Below are 23,520 nucleotides of genomic sequence, written 5' to 3'. Positions count from 1 at the left end.
ACAAAAGGGTATAAACTAAGATGTCATTTTATGCAAAGTCAGCTGAGTTGTAATTTTTTAAGGCAGAAAAATTCTGTTTTACAAGAATGATGATAATTTTATAATGATAAATTACTATTACATTTGTAATTCACATTATTCTCAACTTTTTGCATCAAAATTCCAACTTTTTTTTTTCCCTTTTTTTGCAGTGGCTCTAATTCTCCTTCGTACAAAAATGTGTACAGTCAATGCTTTTGTTTTCAGTTTTTACACAAACTAAGATGATCATTGTGGCAGCGCACTCTAGATTTCTATCAAAATTAAAACCATGTAAAAAAGGCAGCAATCAATTCAGTGTCTTTTATTCATATGGTTTCACCTCTAAATAGTTATAACTCCAAGTATTTACAACAAAATAAAACCACCTTGTTATTCCACAAAACAGCTCCCAAGTGCTGAATATTATTATTTTTTTAATCCATGTTAGTGTCTAACTTTTAAGTTGACCTAAACATTTTAATGTTCCGTCTGGATACACACACCATCTTTAGTTGCATGTCCATTGAGAGCCCCCCTCCTTTTCCCACAGTAGTCATTTCCTCTCCATTGCCGGATGTGTTTGATTCGGACACCAGATGAGGAGGGGGTGATGTATTTTACATCACCTAATACTCTTCTTTTTTTTTTTTTCTTTTCTTTTTTTTGGTTTCCTCCACTGGGATTGAACACAGCAATTAACTATTAAATTGGTCGTCAAGCTCATTGGTCTCACAGACACTTGCAATTTTCATATAGAACGTCTTTGTCAAATCACTTGGCAGCTGCTCCCCACAGTCTTTAGTCATCTGTATTTCTACATGTATAGCTCGCCTCTGTCCACGCCAGTGCTTCTTTATAGGTACATCTATTATGGTGGTTACACTAATCCTTTAACTAGAGCCCCTGTTAACAGGCTAGTTGATGAACTTGTCTTTGTTCATACAGATGTGCTTCTGCTAACTCTACAGCCTGCCGGGTGGGTCTCGAGTGCGGGGGGGGGGGGGGCTGTGTTTCAAGTCTTTTCTTTTTCTCCAAGCAGGCGGGTTTGGTCGGTGAGGTCATATGTCGCTGGATTTGTACATGTCAGAGAGGAGCCTGGTGATGGGCACGTTGCCGATGGTCTTCTTGAAGAACACCTCCTCGATGGTGGAAGGGCCGACAGATCGCAGAGACGGCAGCAGCAGCAGCAGCTTGCCGAAACGACACGGTTGAGTCGGGTACCTGCAACACATTAGTGGGGTTTAAAAAAACAAAACGGACAAAACCAAGCTGCCTGGAGATAACAGGAGTGGTAGAAGTAACGCAAAGGGCTGTTAGTTTGTTTGCTTGTTACTAGGTTACGTTGCCCGACTGTGAGACTGAAATGTACTCAAGGGCAAAAGTGTAAAAAAAACAAACAAACAAACAAAAAACAAAAACGATTGTCCATTATATACAATATCCCTTTTGATAATTTAGCAGAATGAAAAAATACCTCTGCGTTCAAAATTTGGTTTACACTATTATTATCTTACATAGTGCTTGACTGAGAAGAAGAAGAAAACTCTCATTACTTGTCACATGTTGCTAGCGCTAACTAGCGCTGGCTCGGCTTATTTATGCTATTATTCAAACAAAGTGTTCCTATACTTTTGCTAATCTGAACTAAGAAAAATGCTAAAAAAACAAAACTCTTATAACAACTGAAAAAATACCTGTATGTGTTTTTTTTCAGATTAGACAGAATTTTTGAATGCCAGAAGCTAGTAATTTTTAGGCTAGCACAAGCCAACAAATTTACCACGAATCATTCTTGTTACCGTCAACATCAATTTGCTTAATCAAGGTCATGGATGGGGACCAGCTTGCTTTTCCAAATCAGTTGCCTTGTTCCCCAGTTCAAGTCGCTGTCGCTGCTGTCCCCATTTTTCTCTGCCTTATAAAACCCCAAGACTTCAATCAATCAAGCTCCCAGCCACAGTTGACTGTGCCTCTTTTGTCTTTTTTTTATTTATTTATTATTTTTACATCCCGTCATCATCCACTGAGATTGAAAAAAAGTCAAGATCCTATTTTGACAAAGTAATGACTAGAAATTACAGATATGTTTTCAAATGTAGATAGTAAAAGTAAAGATTTGTCATTTTACAGTCACCAGAAAATTCTACTTATGTACAGTGCGCTAATGGTCTTACCTGGTGTGTATGTAGCTGTTGAGCGTGAGCTGTGCCTCATCTTGTAACGCTGCAATGGCGCTGGCGTTGCGGAAATTTCTTAACTCTGCGCCGCCCTGCGTGGGAACTGTGTTCACAAGAACGGAACTGTTACAATACAAGCCTAAAAACGCGGTCTATTGGAAGCAGCGGGCGGGCTCTCACCGGCTTTGAACGTCACGATACATTTCAGACAGGCGAACTCCGTGGCGTCCAGCCGCATCTGTCGGAACCTGGTGACCACCTCTTGAAGCGCTTGGATCTCGGACATGATTTTGTTCATCCGCTGGGATTCCGTGTTTTCGGTGTTCATCCCTGCTGATGGTACAAAATTACGACGCAGGAAAGCGGCGGGGCGCCAAGAGGCCTAATACATCTAATATGTCTCGGTTACATACCAGAAACAGCAAGTAGAGTCGTGGAGTCCACAGGGATAGCCCACTGCGCGATGCCCAGGACAAACAATTCCCTCCACGCATCCTCCAACAAAATCAACTGCAAAGATGATTATAGGTCGTAAGGCCATTGACGTTACATATTGGACAAATGGACATTACACCGACAGGAAGTGAAAATAGAGGACAACATGGAGCAAATGTAACTGCTTCCACTCTTCTGGAAAGACTTTCAACGTTGATTTTGGAGTGTTTCTATGGGAATGTTTGGCCATTCATCCAATTGAAGATCATTCGTAATGTCAAAGTTGACTGACTGAAAATTATTGCTCTGGTTCATCCCAAACAGTCCCCAACAGAAGCATCCATGTGTGAAACTGTGTTTTGGTCTGATGAAACCAAGGTTGAACAAGTTAAGCATGCTGTTGGCAAAGTCTTGCTTTGTGGGTTTGTTTTCCTTCAACTTGAGCTGAGGCTTCAGCAATATAAGGTATAATACCAACTTGGACGATAGTGTTTGGTCATACAAGCAAGATTGCGATTTTTGTTTGGATTTCCTAAAAAACTGATTTGGGAGATATGCGGTATAGAAAATGGATGGCAAGACAAATGGAATGTCCCAGCCACAGCCCAGACCTAAATCCATTGCAGTGACCAGCAGGGGCTGAGGATGTGCTCTTTCTGTATCCTTGACAGCGTGATTTAATGTTTCAATTCTTTTGCATTGTCCATTCCTCCGACTTAGCGAACGTGTTTGAACTCCCCTTGGGCCTCCACTCAAGGTTAAGCGCGCGCCTTAATCCCGCCAACCTCTCTCTTGTTTGCCTTAATTCCCGTCACGCGCGGGTAACCGCTTTTACGTACCTGGTCAGATAAGGGGAGCGTGGAGAAGGCGGGCACACTTTTGGCCCACTTGATGCTCATGAAGAGAAGGCGGGCCGCCGACTCGCACACCGACTCGGTGGCCACCTCGTACAGGTACATGGGGGTGGCGCTGACTTCGTGGGGGTACTGCAGGAGGAGAAATGAGGATGCGGTCATGGCCTCGGTTATGTTTGTGGGGGGAACAGTCGCGCTCATTGTACACGGCAAAGGTCAAATTCCAAGCCAGGGCACCTGCTTTTTAGCAATGATTAGTGTTGCTTGCGGCGGATTTGCAGTGAGAAATCTAATTGGCGGATTTGTGCCTCTTACAGGCTAAATCAGGGCAAGAATTTCAACTTCTAACCCTACTGGAAAAAAATTATAATCGTATAAATAACACCAGTTTCCACTAAATATTGAGCTTTAAACTAGCTGTGGCAGAGGTTTTTGTATACTGGAAATTACAGTTGCAAGTAATAAAGCATATTTATGTCTCCATGTCCTTGTCCATTTATGTTTGTTATTAAAGTTTTTCTCTTCAAAGTATATGCTGCAGCCAATAATAATGCTCAATATATTGTTATTATTATCATCATCATCAATCCTAGCGAGCAATAGGCCCATAGAGTCGTGGTATTATTGAATACCGTATTAGGTTAGGGTACAACTTAACTTACTTATAAATGTCTTATTGATGATTTTCGAAATCATTTGTAAGTAGTTATGCACGATTACCTGTGGGCTCACTATTTGGCAAATGGAAGGTCTCCTTTGCTGTTCTTAAGGCTTTATTAATATGTTCATAAACTTCTTATTAACCAAAGTCTGAACCCAAACAACAAATAACACAAAATCCGGACTGATTTAAAAATGACTCATTTAAAAAGCTCCTTTAAGTTATTGTAAAGTGGCACCAAAAGAAAAGACTAAACGCGGGCTTGTTTTTTTAGCATTATGTCACACTTGCCGCTATTACCACAGGAGATATTTTACTAAGGCTTTATAAAGTTATTGTTTTTTTTTTTGTGGTTCCTCCTTGTTGTTATCCAATGGCTTAACTAACCATCAAAAGACAATAACATGTTAACCATTAGATAACTTTTATCAGAGTACCCTTTTTGTAAATTGTAGCTCACTCCAGTGTTTTGTTGCAGTTCAATGAAGTTTTGCATTACTATTATAATACTGTTAAACTAATTATTCACTTTTTATAAGGCTACTATTAACAATAAAGTAGCTGTACCATACACAGTGGCGCCTTGAGGTACCCGACTACCGACTTAGCTCTTACCTTGAAAAGTTTGTCATTTGGACTACGATATTTTTTGTTTTCTTTTTAAATCGAAACTAAAATATTATATGTGACGGAACACTTCAGGTTCTTTTTTTTTTTTGTTATGCCTTATTTTCATCAGTGTACTGCTATTTTGATGTGCATTGTCTTCCCATCCCTCTCTCTCTCTCTCCCTCGCCAACCCAAATGCTCGAGGCAGATGGCCGCCTTGCAGTGAGACTTGATTCTGTTCAAGGTCCAAGGTGAGTGTTTGTTTGTTTGTCACTTTGGTACTGCTCACATAGGGCTTGTAAAATGGCACTGACCCAAAATACAGCAAGATTGTTGAATCGTCACTATGAAGTTGTTGGATAATTTTAATGTCACTTTAAAAGACTGGCAAAACATGAAAGAGAGTATAAAAATGGTGACATTACCTTGGGGGTGGGCTGTGCCAGGCCCACGATGGCCTGCCTCTCTGGCGTGCTGGCCACCGTACTCATGTCCAAACCGTGAGGCTCCAGTTGCGTGACCGTGGTGAAGAAGGGCGGGCCCGGCAGAGAGGATCCCGGGAAATGCGTCGAGGACCCGTTCACCTCTTTATGACCTCGGAAGTACAGGGCCACCTGTTTTCGGATGGTGGATGTTCGGGGTCCTCGCTCGTGTTGGACGGCTGTAAACGGCACCAGATGTCCGTGATCGTCGCGGCAGGTTCAGTTCAAATGAATGGGAGCGGATGACGAGCATAACCTCAAAATATCCGCCTCTAGCCTCTTAATTTTCACCCACGTCCCCTTTCAGATCACGTTTCATATTAGTGGGCCCACAAGCCAACGATTGGTGAATTGTCCTTCACGATTACAGGAAGACATCGAAGGACACGACGTCGCTGTGAATGGTTGGCCGCCCCAAGCTTCTGGATGCAAGTCGATGTCGTGATATGAACCATTGAGAAACCAAGCATATTGAAATTGAGGAAGATGAGCCGTCCAATCGGAGCAAAGCTTATTTACAAGTCATGTATTAATGAGAAATTCTGACATTTCAACTGCCAGGTGTAAATATATATAGGATAGCTTGAAAAAGGACATTCTGGGCATTTCCAACTCAAATAATCTTGGAAACCGATAAAATGACATCAAAGATGATGAAAAATAAAGTTAAATAAATGATGAAAGGGGACCTTTAAGGCAAAGTTGTGTGGTTGTTTTAAAAACACAACCTTCTGTTTAGTTTGACATTAAACAAAGAATCACCTCAAACATTTGAGTCAGATCAAAGCATCACATGCGAGGGGGAGAAAAAACAAAACTTGTCAAACAAACTGGAATTTTTTTAAGGCTTGAAAAATAAAACCTTATTTCATACTGACAAGCTTGTTATAGTGAAAACGTGATGCAGGAGAAAAAAAACATTTAAAAAAAATACGTATATTTACACATTTACCGTCTTTATTCATGTTGACTTCCAGACACTTTTTCAAGCGGCACGCTCGGCATTGGTTTCTGTGAGTTTTATCCACAGGACACCCCCCCTACACGCGCACACACACACACACACACACGGAAAAAGGCACAAAAAAGGAAAAAAATGTTATCATATAATAGCTGCCAACGCTCCTATCCATACTATTATCTTCCCAGGAGACCAATTTCCAGGTGCTATCATCATCATCATGCATTTATCGACCTCCTTCAATGCAGCCTCATTGCAAGGGGGGGCTAGCTGGGTGTGCGCAAGGGGGGATAAGTACTATCCCGCCCCCTGCTCCTTGAATCCTCGCTTTCATCACATTAGATTGGATTACACCTGATAAATGACAACGCACCGGCGCGCTGAGCTATTTAAACCCTGCGGGTGTGACGCGTTCAGGCACAGCTGGGAAATCGCACAACTTAGTTTGAAAAGCTCTCTAAAAGACCCATTACGGTGCAGGCGGGGAAAGGGGAGTGCATTCACCTGAGAACCGGACTTGCACACGTAAGTTCTGTTTCGGCGAATGCTCCTCTTGAAGAAGCCCGAGCAGCCGTCGCAGGCGTAGACGCCGTAGTGCTTGCCCGAGCTGCGGTCCCCGCACACTTTGCACGGGATGTCCAGGATGCGGCCTGCACAAGGGAATTTGGACATTAAAGAGACCAGCAAAGAATTCAACAAACATTGCACAACTTTTTTTTTTTTTTTTTTCCCCCCCCCCCCCCCCCCCCCCAATTTTTCATAGGTTGATCCGTTCGTTCATTTAGTCAACACACTCATTTAAATACTTAAAATTTCTTTTTCAAATGTGTAATCTATCATGCACGAAAAAAATCAATAATGATGATGCCCGTATAAATTATTTCATTCATTGTACTTAATTCGATTAATTCTGTCTGTCTGCAGTTGTTGGTTTTTTTGTTTTGTTTAAAAAGTAGCTCATCGCTTCAGTAACTTTTTATATTTATACTTCTTATATTAGTGAAATTCACATGCAAAACTTTACATTATAATGAATTTTAAAACAAATTTTTTCTATTGACGGTGAAAAAAACCCATCTCCATTTTAATTAGTTTTCAACACTTTAACACTTAAGACTCATTTAACACTACTTCCAAACGTTTCATCCTAATCCTCAAACAGTATCCGGTAAATTCATACATCCCATGATTGTTTTATGTCATTTTATCAATCTAAATTTGCTTTTAATTTAACGCTCATTTATCACTTTATCAAGTTCAATGCTAATTCTTTCATTAGTTTCATTGTAGTTTATTTTTCTTGCATTATTAGTTATGACTTTAATTTTCAGTTGTGGGGGGAAGAAAACACAATTTGACTTAAATTATCCATCTAGCTGTCCTATTTAATAATAATAATAATCCGTTTACTTTTCTTGCATTATATATACTTATGTTTTTCCATTGGGGAAACCTGTTCTATCTATCTATGTAATCTCTCTATCCCTCGAGCTCTCTATTTAACACTACGTTTAATCCTCATACTTAAGTCATTATTTCTTGCTCTATAATTTATTGCATTTTTTGCTATTGGGAGGGAGGGGGGGTTCATTTGATTTAGTCAAAAAAATATTGATTTAGTCATTTGATTTAGTCAAATTAGTCACATTAATATATATATATATATATATATATATATATATATACTGTACCACTGTAAAAAAAAACATGGGGGGGGGGGGGGAACAATATTAGATTACATTTTGATTACCAACAAGACTTGTTTCTCACTCACTCACTCACTGACTGACTGGACAGTGCAGGCCCTGCGACCATGGGAATTCCGTGCACACATTTTGCAGAATAAAAGTGGGCGAGCGTCATAACCGTGCACTGTAAGACACACAGTGTGGGGTGTGTGTAGGTGCCCTCACAATGGAGACATTAGTGGGGGGTGGGGGTGGGGGGTCGTGTTAACTTAATGATTTTGGCCCATTGAAGCTCGTCTGACTGGCCGCATCTCGACAAGCTGCCAAGTCCCCCTCATAATGGGACTCGACAGCTGCTTTCTCCCGCAGGTCTTTCTTTCGGGCCCGGGATTAGGGCGTCGTGACACTGCGCCATCACAAGAAAGCGCACCCACTCGATTCACCAAAACGCCAATCAAGTGGATGGAAATGGACTCCGGTGTTTGATAAGGAAGAGAGGGGGGAAAAGTGAAGATTATTATTTTTTCTTTTTTGTCGTCAGTTCTAACAAACAAACAAAAAAAAGTATGTGGGGGAGGGGGGGTGGGGGTGTATGTAATTACACTGACGTTTTGCCACCTGCTCTTTGATTCACCAGTGACCCGTCCCAAAGGGTAGCATGGGAAGAACCAGCAGCAAAGAAAAACAATCACTCCAGGAGGGGGTTCATTATCGACAATTAGAAAAAGCCTTCATTTTTATTTATTATTATTATTATTATTATTATATTTTTTTTTAACTTGTCGATCACTAACTGACTCGGTGGGATTAAAAGTGATTTACGCACCCGTGAGATTGTTTAAAAACCGCACTTGTGGTGGAAAATATGAATGCGAATCAAATAAAAACAGTACGAGCCAACTTGATTCACACAGTTTTGCAATCAAATAAAAAAAAAAAAAAAATTCTCCACCCACTAATTATTATTTTGTACGCTTCAGACGAGACAATGTATTTACTGTAACTTTCCACTATGGGGGTACAATTCGACATCTGTGGCTTAATTGCAACAAGTTATACGGCAGTTATCAAGGGATAAAAATGTCCCAAAAACTTTTCATTAATTCGGGGAAATTGTGCACGTCACCATAGTGTTTTTTTACGCGTGGCCTGTAATTCTAAATTGTATTTTTTTTTTAACTAAATATTTAACCAATATGAGGGCTAATGAGTGTTTTATGCTAAGGAAAGAATCGATATGATAATGCATATTTCGATGGGAAGAGCGATTGTGATTTCCAATTAGCCTCCAGTGATTATTCAGAATTCATTGCAAGGCCTCTAACAGTGGAATTTCATTTACAGTCCGTTTGTTTGTTCGCATTTAATAGAATTATGTTTTTTTTTTCGTGTGTTTGTGTGAATGCAAACACGTGTAGTCAAACATTTAGGCCCATGCAGAAACAAAAAACAAACAAAAAGCTAACTAGAAAATGTATGAATTAAGAGAAGACGAGAAGGAAAGCATTCAAATAAATACATTATTAACAGGGTTTCTTTTTTTCCTGTATATGTTTGAGAGAAAATGCATACATTTGAACTCAAACAGTTTTAATTTATGTTTTTTTTTTAAAGAAATAAATGAAATAGCATTATGGCACGTTGATTTTTCCTAAAACAAGTATCATTTTTTGCAACAAAAACGATACTAATGACTACTGGCTTTAAACAACAAGGGGATGTGGCGTACTCTCAAATTGATTTTATTTGTCAAATGCTTGATTTACATCATTTTTTTTTTTCTTCTCCCAAATATTTGCGAGGAAACTTACTTGACTTGACATTGAGAATATCCAAACAGCCACTTGTTGAGCCGGCAGGTTTGCTCATCGTGGATTCTCCAATAGTGGAAAAAATGTCCCTTTTTAAATATATATATATATATATATATAAATATATATAAAAATGGTAATTGTTGAAGTTTGTTTCTTTCAGTTGCTGCCGCCAAACTTCCACAATCAGTCCACGCTCAGCACGCACGCCGGCGCATCGTCCTCCTTCCAAATCCGGTCAACCGGACCGACTCGCAGCCCGTCGGCAGCCCGGCGACGGTGACCTGTGGGCGGCTGCGGTCGGTGCGCAACAGGCGTCAAATTGGAGGGTGCTGGAGGCCGGGCGGGGTGAAAACCAGAAGCAGAAGCAGAAGCCTTTTTCCTGCAGCGGTGGAGCGGCCGGCACCGAGGTGAGATTGGTTGAGTGCAAGTGTGACTTTGTGCTGCGGCTTGGCCCGAATAAAAGCCTGCAGCTAATATTTCGCACAAGTGTCAGGGGAGGGTGGAGATCTCCACTTCCTTCATCCACTCCAAACTCCGCCATGACGTCATCGACGTCGTCATCACTCTCTCTCTCTCTCTCTCTCTCTCTCTCTCTCTCTCTCGCTCGCTTTCTGTACTTTTTGCTCATTCACTGATCCCTGCAAGGCACTGCCCACAAGCCACTCCAGTGTTTTGTTTTCTTTCTTTTCAACTTAGTAAACGCCAACAGTATCAATAAGGCCGGCAAGAAATTCAGGCAATGGCAGAAAAGCTTTCAGTTTATAATTGCCTACAAAGCTGAAGGAATATAGTTAGGCATGTCCTAATATGTTTCTTTTAGTTGTTATTTACATGTACTAACACGAAATGTGTTTTTTTTTTAACAAGGTTTTTTTTCCCAAGTGCAAACTAACAAAATTTGAAGGTACGGGTGTTTCAATGCAGCAACGCTTTCTTCTTCTTTTTTTTTTTAACTAAACATGAAAAAAAAACCATACGATGATGTCCATATCCATTTTTGTTGTCTTATTTGTTCAGTACCGTACGTGCTTTTCTGTATTTTATTTATTTTTACGCAAGTATAGATTTTTTTTCATTTTCTTTGCAATTTACTAAACACTCCCAAAAACTCCCCCCAAAAAATTGTCCTTCGTTGTTTGAATTAAAAAAAAAATTGTAACCGCATCTTAAACTTTTAGAAGTGCAAATAGCTGAACACTCAAAATATTACATGTTCGAACGCAAATGAAGCTGACAAAATATGATTTATTCCTTGTTGCTGTCCTTTGAAAAGCAAGTTTGGTGATTTACTTATTTTTAACTTGCTTTCAATCCAGAAAGCAATACAAAAAAAAGATTTCCTGTTTCAACCCTTTGACAAACTCACAAATTAGCTGCATGCTTTTCAATGCAACAACGATGTTATTGAATATTTGTATCTTATTGCTCATCCATTGTTGTTTCCATTGAAAAGCACTTCTGTGACAAAAAAAATCCAACAAACAGTTGACTGTTTTTTTTAATTCCTTAAATTATTTTTTTTTTGCATATACAACGTATAGCAGCGACGTTTTACTTTTTCTCGAATTCCAATATTAATTTATGGATTTTTTTATATATATATAAAAAACAAAACACAATACAATGAAATTACAGTGGTTGTATAGAATGCTCTTCTTTCTTTAAAATTAATTTAATGTATTTATTATTTGTAATAAAAAAATTTAACTGATGGAATATTTTTTTTCTACGTTTTTTTTTCTCCCTAAACGAACTAAATGAAATGTACCATTTTCAACCCCCACTTATTATTATTATTATTTAGTGCTCCCCCCCCCCCCCCCCCCCCCTTGCTGATAGACAACAAGCTCTATATAATGTCACGACAATGTGGCCCTTTTTGCTGCTCATGCGGAGCAAGCAAATAAACATGACCACCTAAAAACATTGTTGTTTAGTTAATTGATTAAACAGCTCAGAATGATTGTAATGAGTGATGCAGGGCATGCCATATGTCATTTCCTATAGAACGTAGCAGCACGTGCAAAGCGACCTTAATTGCCCATGATTGACGTTTTTAAACGTTGTCCTGCATGCATTCCAACGTATTCACCGCATGACTTTTTAATCCATCCACAAGTTTTCCTTCCCTTTGCATAGTTGGGTACATGATATTTCTCCTCCTGTAGGACCCCCCCCCCCCCCCCCCCCCCCTCACTCCCTTCCTCCCCCCTCCTCCTGCCACCCACTCCACTGTGGACACCGAGTTCCTCTCTTCCTGACACCCTGACCTTGACAGCTTGCTGCGCTCTCCCCGGGCAACTCCAGAAATCCATATTCTGTTTTTAATTGTCCTTCTTCCCACGGTGCGCCGGAGGCCATATGGCCGCACAAAGTGTCGATTTAAGCGGACATGGGGCGAGGCGGGGAGGCGTATTTAATTGCAATTAAGCATTGTGCGTTTGGTGTCTCACAACTCGCAGCTTTTACGCGCGGGGATGAATTCACTCGGACGTCTCTTTGATTTTTTTTTTGGGGGGGGGGAGGGGGGGGGGTGGGCTTAAAGCGGCCACAACATTAGGTACACCTGCGCTGACTTAATGAGATCAAGACAATCTTAATGCGGTAGACGAGGACAGAAATGTCGAGCACAGCTGTTAATGTGATGCAATGCAACTTTTTTGTAAAGCGCTTTCTTCCAACTGCAAGGCCTCTAGGAACAAAGTTGTGTTGTACACCACGCCGAACACACTTTTAAACTAATACATTAAGAATTATTATCATTCAAAATGCCTATTAGTTAAGAAATATTTTTATGTTCAAACAGATTTATTTATTTATTTATTTTTTGATTAAATACAACAATTAAGAATGAACAAATCTTTTTTACAATGATTTATTTGATTTGTTTAATTTAAAAAAAACAAAAAACATATTTGGTCCTAAAATGGATCCCGGACGATTTACTGTTATTAAGAAGAAAATACAAGACAATACAGTCTTGTACAATTCTCTACAACAATAATCTTAAAATTTCTTCTTCTTTTTTTTAAACGATACTTTATTTGAGTCCTTACATGGATGCCCGGACGCCTTACTGTGATTAATTCAGCAAATATATAATATATGCGTCAAATAAAATGAAACAAATGAATAAATAATAGAAATATAGTGGTGGCGATATATTAATGTTTACATAAAAATGATAATAATAATGTCAATTAAAATGCAAGGACGCCTTGCTGTGATTGATCAAGTCAATCAGCGATAATAGCAAAACATAATTCATTTAACTAGTGACAATATCTTAATAATGACATGTTATGAGTAACAATAATAGTGTGTATTGGCCAGTGTTCCAAAGAGTGACTTTTGCTCTGTTTCCCCCAAAAGTTGAAGAGCGTTCCCCCCTTATTTTATTTGATTGATTGATTTATTTATTTGTACGCGCGTGATGCGCGTGAGTGCGTATGTCTCCCGTGAGCGCGCGTGTGCGTGGGTGGCTGCCGGCGGCTGAATGGCGAATGTTTGACATAATCTCCTTAACGCGTCCTAATCCTCGTCATTCACTGATAGCCTTTACACAAATATAACCAACATCATGGTTGCCCCGGTTGCCTTCTTTCCCTTTTCTCTCGCTCTCTCTTCTCTGAGTGACAATCTTCTCCTCAGACACTCAATGAAATGTTGCCAGCAACAAAGGATGCAGTCGATTGTGCATCAGTTTCTTTATTCATTTATTTTTAATTTTTTTTGTAAGGGGAGCTCTTCTTCTTTATGCAGATATTTGACATACTTCAAGATGAACAAACATGGGGGAAGTCGGTGCAGAACAATGCAAAACCTGATTTTTATTTATTTTTTTAAACATGAAAATCCCACTTGCATGAGAGTTAGAGACAATATCTGACGCAAATACCATAGACAATGATTTCTGATGACTGCTCGGGTCCCTATATAAGCGACCAGGCGGAAAGCAATTGGTTTAGCAAGAAGTCACTAAGCACCGGGCAGCGAATAATGGAGCGATTTCAAGCCTGGTAAAAGCCAAATAGTGGAGCTGTGCCGGCTTTAAAAGTGAGCCGATGAGATCAGCACTGCTGTTTTACATCACCATTCAGGTGTGTCCAAAAAAAAGGAAGAAAAAAAAAAAGAAGTGCCTCAAGGCACGTATTGTACATTTTACAAAAATCTCACGACCAGACAAAAATGTAAAAAAAAAAAGTACTGTATAGAAATGCTGACATAATTACAATGGCTAATAATGAAATTAATAATGGGGAGGTTTTATTCCCAAAAAGTAAATTTATTATTGTAACAGTATATGCAAAGTTTGCTGCGTTTAAATATAGTAAAAGTAAAACGTGTACAGTACTTACTGTAAATAATGATTTAATTAAAATGTGTTGCACAGAAGTTTAGTAAAGAATGTACTTAAAGAAACGTTGAAAGTTCTTAAAGGTTTGCAAATTTATTGTACTGTACTTAAAAGTTAAATACAACTAAAAACATATACTGTACTGTATTTAAAAAAAACAAGCTGTATGCGCAACTACAAGCCTCATTCTAATATGTTTTAATGTATATCAAGTTTTAAAGAGAGCCAATTTAGTGGTACTTGTACCACACTTTTGAGGATCGTGGAAGAAGATTTCATCGTTCCGCTTGCCACTGGCATACATAGATGATACATTTTGTAGAATTGAAAATGGTCTTCCCCAAAATGTTCCAACAGAGTTGGATGTCTTTGAAAGGGAATGAAAGATTCACTGCAAAGGAAGTAAGGGATGACATGTTTGTGTAAGCTGAGAGGAAGTCGGAGTACCCAAAGAAAAGCCACATAAGCAGCCGCGGGCGACATGCAAATGCCACACAGGAAAGTCGCAGCCGAGATTCGAAGCCAGAAATCTCGACTGTGAAGCGGATGAGCCATCCACTGCAGTACTGCTACCTGGAAACGAAAAAAAAAGAAAAAGGAAAAAAAAAGAGATGTTTCAGCACCATGGATAGTTCTATGCAGTGCTGCAGGTTACCTGTCCAGGAGTAAGTGAGGAGTGCTTATCACCAGATCATTTCGTATTCCATAAGGGTACCCGCTCACATTGTGTGTTGCCACGTGCACCATGGCCAGGTGACAAGGACGGCTGTGATTACACGTCACCGCCTTCCGTTTCTATTGAGACTGCAGTTGCGCCGCATTTAAAGGGAGTGAGAGGAGCTGCTTTGACTGGCAGCCAATGAAGTCGGCTGTAAACGCTCCCTCAGAGGCGCAGCCTGCCCACCCGCAGATCCACAAGCCTGCGCTGGTCTACAAAATTACCAACACTGGCCTCTGGCGTACAGTTGAGCCGCCCGCCGCTCTGGATTTACGCCGTTCATGAAAATAGGGCCCTCAGAGTTTTTTCTCCTTCGCACTCTTCCGTCATTCTCGCCGTGACGAGAGGCCAATCATGACCGAGAACGAGGCGTCTTAAGCGGCCACACCTCCAAACCACTGCGTCTTTTTTTTTTTTTTTTTTTTCCAAAGAGGAAATGATAAGCAGAATTGTCGGGCAAGCACATCAATGAATTGTAGCAATGGAATTACTGGGAAAGAACCAGTTTTGGATTCCCATCCCTATTTATGATAGACATGCCGAACGACTTCCAAAAGTGGATCTGTCTTGAGAGGTGAAATTGGGAGCAAACTCCATTTTTCAAGAAGGACAGTTGAGGGATCAACTTTGTATTCGCGCACGGCTGGTCAAGACCACCACCACTGGTGACTGTAATGACCCCTGAGTGAAAATTTGCGAGCATGCTAGTGACCATCTTAGGAGGAGGGGCTAGGCTGTGCCTGTGCTTTGTTAAAAGAATGAAGTGTAAATTTGGGAGTATGGCTTGTTTATTGCCGTTCTGGTGTAAAGTGGCCGTTTTAGATACATTTTGGACATTTCCAAGGGGTACTTTCAAGAATGTTCAGCCCCCAGAATCCTGTTTCACATAGCAAAATTGAATCTAATAGACATGTCTATCATGAGTTGAACCACAAAAAGCTTCAACAACCCATGCCTGAAAACACACAGGAGGCGTGCTGTTTTGGTTTCAAGCAACCTTTTTAGGATCTTTCCTGGGGTCCTTCAAAAATAAGGTTAGTTATAGTAACCTGTTCATTTGTTCTACAGATTTAATCTAATGGCTACCAAAATTGGACTATGTACAGTATACTAGACAGACAGACAGATGGTAAATGTGAAACATTTGCGTTTTTGTCATTGCGTGTTGGCGGAGCCTGGCAGCGAAGGTTGGTGACTCGCTATAAAACGTGCAATTCCAATAACTCAGCTGCACAAGGTCAACCAGTTTCACATAGAGCGAAATTGTGAAGAATTTCATTTTTCATTTTGCGTGTGGGCAGGGCATCATGGCAGACTTTGGTGAGTCACAAAAATCAACTGTCTATAGTGCTTGTCCTTATTAGGGTCTCAAATGCGCTAGAGGCGATCCCAGCTGACTTTGAGCGAGAGGCGGGATACACTCTGGACTGGTCTCAAGCCCATTGCAATTGGACATACAGACAAACAACTCTTCCTCATCACATTCACACCAATGGGGAATTCTTCAGTTAACCTAACGTGCATGTTTTTGAAACGCGGGAACTTGTAATCAGCATACAGGACACCCCGAGGCGTAATTCAAACGGCGAACCTCGGAAAAGTGAGGCAGACGTTCTAACCACGAGGCCATTCTAATAAGTCGACCCCAGAAACATCTTGTGAGGACCCGTTTCTTTGAATTCTTTCCAAGAAACGTCACTCATACAAGCCCACAAGTCTCCTCCACTGTGTAACACACAGTGCAGCTGTGTGCATGAGGCAAATCTGCGCACATCTGCACACTTGTGCAAAGTGCTCTCCTTAGACGAAAGGGTCGGAGTTTCTAGACCCCAAACTCAGGAAAAACGACGGGCCGGCGCGGCGCAGTTTGGACGCTCTGACAAATCTATTTGGGGCAAATTGTCAGTGAGAAACTTCCGCTCGAACTGCCTTGGACAAAACTGGCTGTTGGGGAGAGCAAATCCCACTGCATGAGGGTGGGGGACAACGGGGGGCGAATGTGTTGATGTGCGGCCGGTGGCTGGGGAGGGACAATGGACGGATTAGTCAGTCCCCTGGCTGACTGATTTGAGATGGCTCCTCTCAGCCTCTCACCGTGGGGAGTCCCATTGTCCCGCTTCTGATTCCCACTTCTCACAAACTCCAAACAAAAGTCAATCTCTTTCTCAAGGGGTGCTGGTGGTGGCGCGAGGGGGGCGCGTATCGACCTGTGTTTCAGCTGGGGAAAGTGACTCAAAAACGTGGCTTGACTCTCCATCCGCGCCGGCCTCTCTTTCTGTCGCGTTTCCTTGTCTTCTTCATACGCGGCCTTTACAGGCCAGCGGCCCTCGATAGCCAGCCTCTCAATGATCCCCGGCTCGAGTGCGCCAGGGGGCACCTGTTGGAGGCTTAGACGGGCCGCTCTGCGCCCGGGGGTCATTAATATTAAAATATACAGAGATGCCATCAGTGGCTGCTCTGAAATCGGTCTGATGTCGCCCCTGGGTTCCCCTCTCGGGATGGACCTCTGCTTTCAGTAGGTAGTGAAGAGCAGTCTATTCTTTCCCCCCCAACCCGTCTACCATTTTCTCTGTGAAAAGACTTATTAACAAATTATGACAGCTGAGTAGAGGGGCTTAGTGTGTTGACACTGCAAAGACAAACGTGAGAGTCATGACACCAGCTTTTACTCAGAAACAGGTGCGGTCATTCGCTCAGCTCACATTTGAAAAATGATAAGTAACCTCTAATGAAATCCAATACAGGAGCTGCATCCTAAAAAAAAATCTGCTTTTGTAGGCATAAAAACCCTCATTTTTCATTTATCTATTTAACATACAGCAATGCCTTGATTTTTCCCCCAAAATTATTTGATTTTTTTTAAAGATTTAATACCACTCCCAGTTGTTGACTGTCAAACTAAACATAAACGCAAGAGAATTAATTACACGTGTGTTTCAAACAACCACATGGCCCTTCTGTTTGTTTTGAAAATCAAATGTGACCCTTTAGCACAAACAAACCATGTTTTAATCATTTATTTGCACATTAATGCGTCACAGGATAAGCCGAACGGAAGAAGAATAATGCGTTACATATATAAACTATATGCAAGTAAGAATGTGATAAAATGTTGATTTTCTTTTTTGTTTTTCTTTCTTCTTCTTCTATGCAAAGCATAATTGTCTTCAGGCATCATTTAACTAATGGGAACATTAAAAGCCAGCAAGCTGTCACCAGGAATCATGAAAATCACTTGGAATCGCTCCCAGCGCTCAGCCAACCGGGCTGTTGAGCTGCTCTGTTTAGCAGTCAGTCTCGCTTTCTGACCGACTTTACCTGACGTTTGCCTGCTGCCAAGTCACGTTCAAGGGTCACGGTCTCCAGTCAGTGTTAATTCTTAGTGAGCCTGCCGCTTTTGAGGTCCAAGTTTTTCCCCATAGGAAATAATAGGGCAACACACACACACACACACACACACACACATACTGATGAAAAACACACTGGAGTGGGCCTTGTATGAGAAGCAACAGTAAAGAGTAATTAGAAATAAGACAACAAACAGATTAAGAAAATTTCAATATTACATCGCATAAATAAACAAAAAATCTTAGGAGAACCTAACTGCAACTATTACATTGATGAGAATTGGATTGTCAAGTCAATTATTACATGCTTAACCTTTCCGACATATGAAAGGCTATGAGATTAGAGTACAACAAAATAATGCATAACGTGTACGGTAAGCAGAACATACATACAACTACTATTACACGGGGGGCAAAAACACAAATTTTCAAATTTTTATTTCACTTGCGGTGTATCTGAAGCTCGCTCATCAACACAAAGCAAGAAATGGAACACGCTACGGCTGGTAACTTGAAAAAATTAGAAGTTGTATTACATATAGTATACTACGCTGTCCAAACTTCAATAAGAAGTGACAAAGGCGTAATGGGAAGCAATTATACCCTTCAACGTATGTTCTTATAAATATTGATTTGGCAATCCTAAGAATGGCACTTTATTAATTTCTCCAGTCTTACTGTTTTCAAGCTTCATGCCATCATGTGCAAACATACGGTGATGCAATAAAAAACAAAGAAAATTATAAAAAATAAAAAAATGTTTGTGGCATTGAAGATTTTCACCAGTACAAACTAAATAACTAAATAACTGCACTCCTCGGAACAAATGCCTGTAACTATTGCTAAAATTGTGAAAACAATAATGTATTAAAGTAACGGGAACATTTCGCTATGATTATTTAACGCATTATATTTTCCTTGTGGATCACATTTCATGGTAATGACGTCCCTTAAGAATGAAAAGATTATACCTGTATTATGAATTATAATAGGAGGGCGTACAAGGCAAAATAGTGCCTATATATATACGAGATTAAAGACACATATTACAATTGAATTCCAGAGATGTATACAGAATTTTCATTATTTAATTCTGCACATATAATGTTGTATGAGGGGAAAAAAGGCTTTTATGAGTAGCTACTACATTTTGATAGAGTAGGAAAAACATAAAAAAAAAATTAAAGTAGTCATGGTAAAAGCAGCAGGGTCCTTTAAAAAAAATAAAAAATAAAAAAAAAGCAAACAGCCAACTGAGGGTGAAGAGCCACTTATGTTTTTCATATTCACCACATTTTCTCAAGCATTATCCAAGTTTCTCGTCCTTAAATTCCCCCAAAGTTGGAGATGCTCACAACTCCACAATGGCCAGATGCTGTCCTTTGCCCTACCACCCCACCCGCCCTCGCTCAACCACACAGCTATCAGTCATAACTTGGGAGAGAAAAGAGGTGGGACAAGGACGAGGGGGTAGCGGAGAGCAACACGGCAGCTTATTTAGAAGACTTCCTTTATTGGAACATGTGCAAGCAGTTCACGCACAAAGGACTTAAATAGGATATTTTCTGTTCCCTATAGTTGCGTTCCCCTTTTAAGTGCCGAGGCAAGAAAAAAGTAAGTTTACAACTGCCTCCTCAATGGGAGCTCTTCACTCGCAGGTTGCGGGGACCTGAGTGACCTGGGAAAGTTAATTAGGAGGCGAACAAAGAGCGAGCCGTAGCAGAATGCCTCGCCTCTCCTCCAGCCAAAGATGTCATCCATTAATTAGGAAAATCTTTAAGGTGGCCTCATTGAATTTACAGAAAGCCCCGTGGTTGGCGGGCAACAGTTTTTTGATCAGGCCCTGACTCAAACAATGCCTTTCTGGGGGTTCAGAAAGAAGAAGAAGAAGAAGAAGAAGAAGAAGAGGAAGGAGGAGGAGGTGAAGAAGAGAGGGGAAACGTATGGGGCTGGCGTACAGTTTAATGGTGGGCCGGCTGCCGATTGTGACAGCTCAGATTCACATGGGTGTGGGGGGCATAGTTTGGGGATGATGTCATGCAAAGGCAACCTGGGGGCTTGGGAAGTCGGAAGGAGCCAGAGGGGAGGGAGAGCGGGGGCCACTCAAAGCTAACATCGCCGCATGCATCTGGGCTGAATCTGCCCTCAACGTGGAGAAGGCTTTTTTTCTGACTCCCGCATCCCACCTCAATTCACATATCACGGCTAATGCTAATGCTAACGCACCAGATAACTGTTTAGTCCCTTTGTGACCTTTCAAGCACGGGGTCGTGGACCTGTTGCTTTTTATTACAAGATTTGAATAGAAAACGTCTGCGTGTCAAACAACAGCAAAACTTCCAAACACCACCATCACAACAAACAGTCAGATACAGTAGCATGTATGAATGAAAAATGAAAAATTAGAACTTTTCACCTTTGCTGAGAGGCTAGATGAAAACGCCATTTTGGCCTAATTTAAAGCCAGTTAGCATTGGGTTTTGTCTTTGAAAATGTCTCTTGGATGAAGTGAGCCTTGATGTGTTGCGGTATGCAATCTCACCCTTGAAGCTTTGAGCCCATTGTGTGACTGCTAAAGCTGGCTGCCCAAAGTGTATCATGTTGTAATGACTGTTTTGAAGGGCGGCCACATGATGCATGTCGGAGCTAGTATGTGCAGGCATGCCGTCATGTCAGTGCCTCCCCTGGGACTTGACCCCCCCTCCTGGGGGACTAATTTGAGGGGAGGGCTGATGTGTTTTGTAGCCTGCCAGAAACAATCACCCCTGAGCCCCATTATGTTTACAACACGTCTTGCTTTCATTGCTATGTCACTGTCAGCAGAGCGGGGAGGGGAGAGAGTGGGGCGGGGGGGGTCACCCGGACCTGAAGTTAAAAAAAATTGTGTCGCAGTCATTTCTTCAGTTTTTTGTTTCTGTTTCTGGTAAAGCAGGGGTGTCAAACATATTTCATTGCAAGCGACATCATAGTTACGGTAGCCTTCAGGGGGCCACTCGTGGTGAAACGGCAGGCCAAAAATCCCGGTTTGGTACCTACCTTATTGTACATCCATTGTTTTTTGTTTTTTTTGTTTTGTTGTTGTCATTTTGATGTCAGGAAAATGTCATGGTTTCATGGGCTACATGGACAGCCGGATCTTGCCTTCGGGCCTTGAATTTAATGCATGTGGTTTAAAGATCAGGCATCACCTTTTATATAGATATATATATATATATATATGTGTGTGTGTGTATATATATATATATATATGTGTGTGTGTGTGTGTGTGTTGTAGTTATTTAAAAAAATTACTGCTATACAACTTTCTCTTAAACATGATAAATGCGTATAGTTTGGGATTTTCAACATTTGGGGGGTGGCCCACGCCCCGTATCCCACGAGAAAAGATCCACCCCTGCACTGAGCAACGACAGGTTCTCTTCTCCACATTCAGAATCAAAACAAGAGCAATCTGTTGTGCGCTGACAATCTTTAAAGCAGTTTCTTGAAGATTAACGATGTGATATGGTCACGCCATGACCTTGACATGAAGCAGAAATGACGTGGCGCAAACTATTTTTGCTTTGGAAATGGAATTATCTTTATTCACCGGGACGTTATGATGAATGGTTTGTTTCCTATTCATTTTTCAAAGTTTGTTTGCATATCTAGAAACAATATACTTAAAACAAATTTGTTATCATTTGTAGTATTAGTAGTTGTCAGGGGCCAGACTTTGGACACCTCGTGTTATATTAAAGTGAATAACAACTTTATTGAACAATCTGTCAACCCCCCCCCCCCCCCCGGCTGTCACCCTCCCACCAGCTCCATCCCGGCCCACCCGTCCTCCCTTGTTCTCTTTGGGCACTAGAGGTTGGCGCTGGGGGTTTATGTTCAGTTCAGTGGAGCTGAAAGAAGTCACTTTTGCATCTTGTTATGGAACAAGACGTCCGGGCTTCTCGGGAGCCACGAGAGGTGTTCTGGGGTTGAGTGGGGGGAGAGAGAGCGCGGGGACCGTCCCTGCCGGGGCGACCGGCAGTGGGGAAGTCAAAGCGGCTTTTGTGTCTCTGCGGTCGGCTGCCTGTTTGGTAATTATCCCATCGCCCGCAGCCTCCCCTTCTCGCTGTACTAGCACCGGGGCGGCTCTTCCAGGAGAGGGCCGACCCAAGTGACCCACGGAAGAGTGCGCGACACTCCCTCAGCAGACTGATTGGAGGCGACTCAGACGATGCATGAACCCTGCTGCAGTGATGACAGCGCACAGACATTTTCATATGTGCAAAAATTGTAAACACTTAGCATGTCGGAAGTAGTGCCATGCCTTTTTGGACCAGAGAGTAAATCCCCACAATATAGATGAAATTTGTTTGTCAGCCATGTTGGAGGCCAAGATCGGGAGGATAAGCTAGGCTTAGACCGACTAATTTTTTTGTTTTGTGTTTTTGTACAATCCTAATCAGTTAATATCAGCTATGTTATAAATGCTCCAATCTGAAAAGTTGATAATGTATAGAGAAACCTTTTGAGTGTGAAGGCAGTGCCAACGACACAACACAATGACAAAATGGCGCTACGCAATTCAAACATCTCTCTCTGCCGAACAAGCGGAACTAAAACCAAGACTGTTTCACTTAGCGACCCTGAGTAGTTGACATCTTGGCTTAGTTGAGGTAAAACAGCATTGACTTTGACTAACGTTAGCCTAAGGCTAAATTGCGCTTAGCATGGTGGGAGTCAGCTGCCATTCCGTTTATCTTAGATTTCTGACGTGTGTATGTGAGTGTTTAATATAATACCACGGCAACAAATGTTGCCGTGATTTGTTTTTCAGTTTCCTGGCCGAGCGTTGGTGGGCACAGTCTCATGCGTCACACCTGCTGCCGATGGTCATCGCCGAAGTTTATAGGCGCACCAGTGGTGTTTTGGGATCCTAGATTTAGCTTTCCGCCGTTCTTGACGCGCACAGCGTTAACAATGGCGAGAAGCAGAGGCAGAGAAGGTCCCTAACTAAGCTCCAGTAATGTGTTGTTCCCACAGAGCAGAAAGATGTGAGTACTGCTGCATGCTTTGTCTCTATGTGTTGACGCTGCGTGTGTGTTAAATTAGCAGTTGTTTGAAGGTTTATAATGACCATAACATTGATGCAGATTTCGCTAAATTAATCCATCCATGGCATTTTGCATACATTATATTAATTGGTTGAACATTTTGGGATTTAAAAATACACAACGTTTAATTCTCTTGTTTTTATGTGTGAGTTTTACAGTAAACTTCAACTGGGAATGATAAACAGCTTGAAGCAAACCCGCTTTTCCTTTTATTTAGAGAACTGTGAAAGTTGTCTTACTATTATGTAGAAATGTCATACAGTAGTCGAAGGCAGTCGTGGAAAAAGTATTACTAGTAAGACAGTT

At 41.3% G+C, this 23,520-nt stretch overlaps 1 protein-coding gene and 1 long non-coding RNA gene across 5 annotated transcripts; one reads left to right on the top strand and one right to left on the bottom strand.

The window, feature by feature from the left end:
* Positions 1 to 328: 328 nt before the first annotated feature.
* nr2e1 (nuclear receptor subfamily 2, group E, member 1) lies at positions 329 to 9,912 on the bottom strand. Of its 4 annotated transcripts, none has more exons than XM_061753757.1 (9): positions 9,700 to 9,912; positions 6,705 to 6,850; positions 6,192 to 6,279; positions 5,183 to 5,418; positions 3,473 to 3,619; positions 2,612 to 2,708; positions 2,379 to 2,531; positions 2,196 to 2,301; positions 329 to 1,242 (listed from the first exon to the last, which is right to left on the bottom strand). In XM_061753757.1, exons 1-9 carry the CDS (start codon positions 9,755 to 9,757, stop codon positions 1,080 to 1,082), a joined length of 1,194 nt encoding a protein of 397 aa, XP_061609741.1. In that variant the 5' UTR covers positions 9,758 to 9,912; the 3' UTR covers positions 329 to 1,079. The 4 variants fall into 4 exon arrangements, with proteins under 4 accessions (XP_061609741.1, XP_061609742.1, XP_061609739.1 ...); XM_061753758.1 differs by having other exon boundaries at positions 2,379 to 2,528; XM_061753755.1 differs by lacking the exon at positions 9,700 to 9,912 and adding an exon at positions 7,979 to 8,385.
* On the top strand, positions 2,675 to 23,148 carry LOC133468183 (uncharacterized). Its single transcript, XR_009785427.1, has 4 exons — positions 2,675 to 3,586; positions 4,966 to 5,008; positions 9,863 to 10,109; positions 22,938 to 23,148. It is a non-coding gene; the product is annotated as an uncharacterized LOC133468183 (long non-coding RNA).
* The last annotated feature ends 372 nt before the right edge of the window (positions 23,149 to 23,520 follow it).

This window comes from Phyllopteryx taeniolatus, chromosome 18, assembly GCF_024500385.1.
Source record: "Phyllopteryx taeniolatus isolate TA_2022b chromosome 18, UOR_Ptae_1.2, whole genome shotgun sequence".
NCBI classification, from domain to species: Eukaryota; Metazoa; Chordata; class Actinopteri; order Syngnathiformes; family Syngnathidae; genus Phyllopteryx; species Phyllopteryx taeniolatus.
The sequence above is the reverse complement of the archived record's forward strand: the minus strand, read 5'-3'. Positions and strand labels throughout refer to the sequence as shown.

What these genes read in the sequence shown, in the direction of transcription:
- nr2e1 (XM_061753755.1), bottom strand. Translation starts at nt 8,063, where the DNA reads ATGACGCTCGCCCACTTTTATTCTGCAAAATGTGTGCACGGAATTCCC. An exon ending in TGTGCAAGTCCGGTTCTCAG is followed by an intron (nt 6,280 to 6,704) that starts GTGAATGCACTC and finishes GTGCGCGTGTAG; the next exon opens with GGGGGGTGTCCTGTGGATAA. An exon ending in CGCTCCCCTTATCTGACCAG is followed by an intron (nt 2,709 to 3,472) that starts GTACGTAAAAGC and finishes TCATCTTTGCAG; the next exon opens with TTGATTTTGTTGGAGGATGC.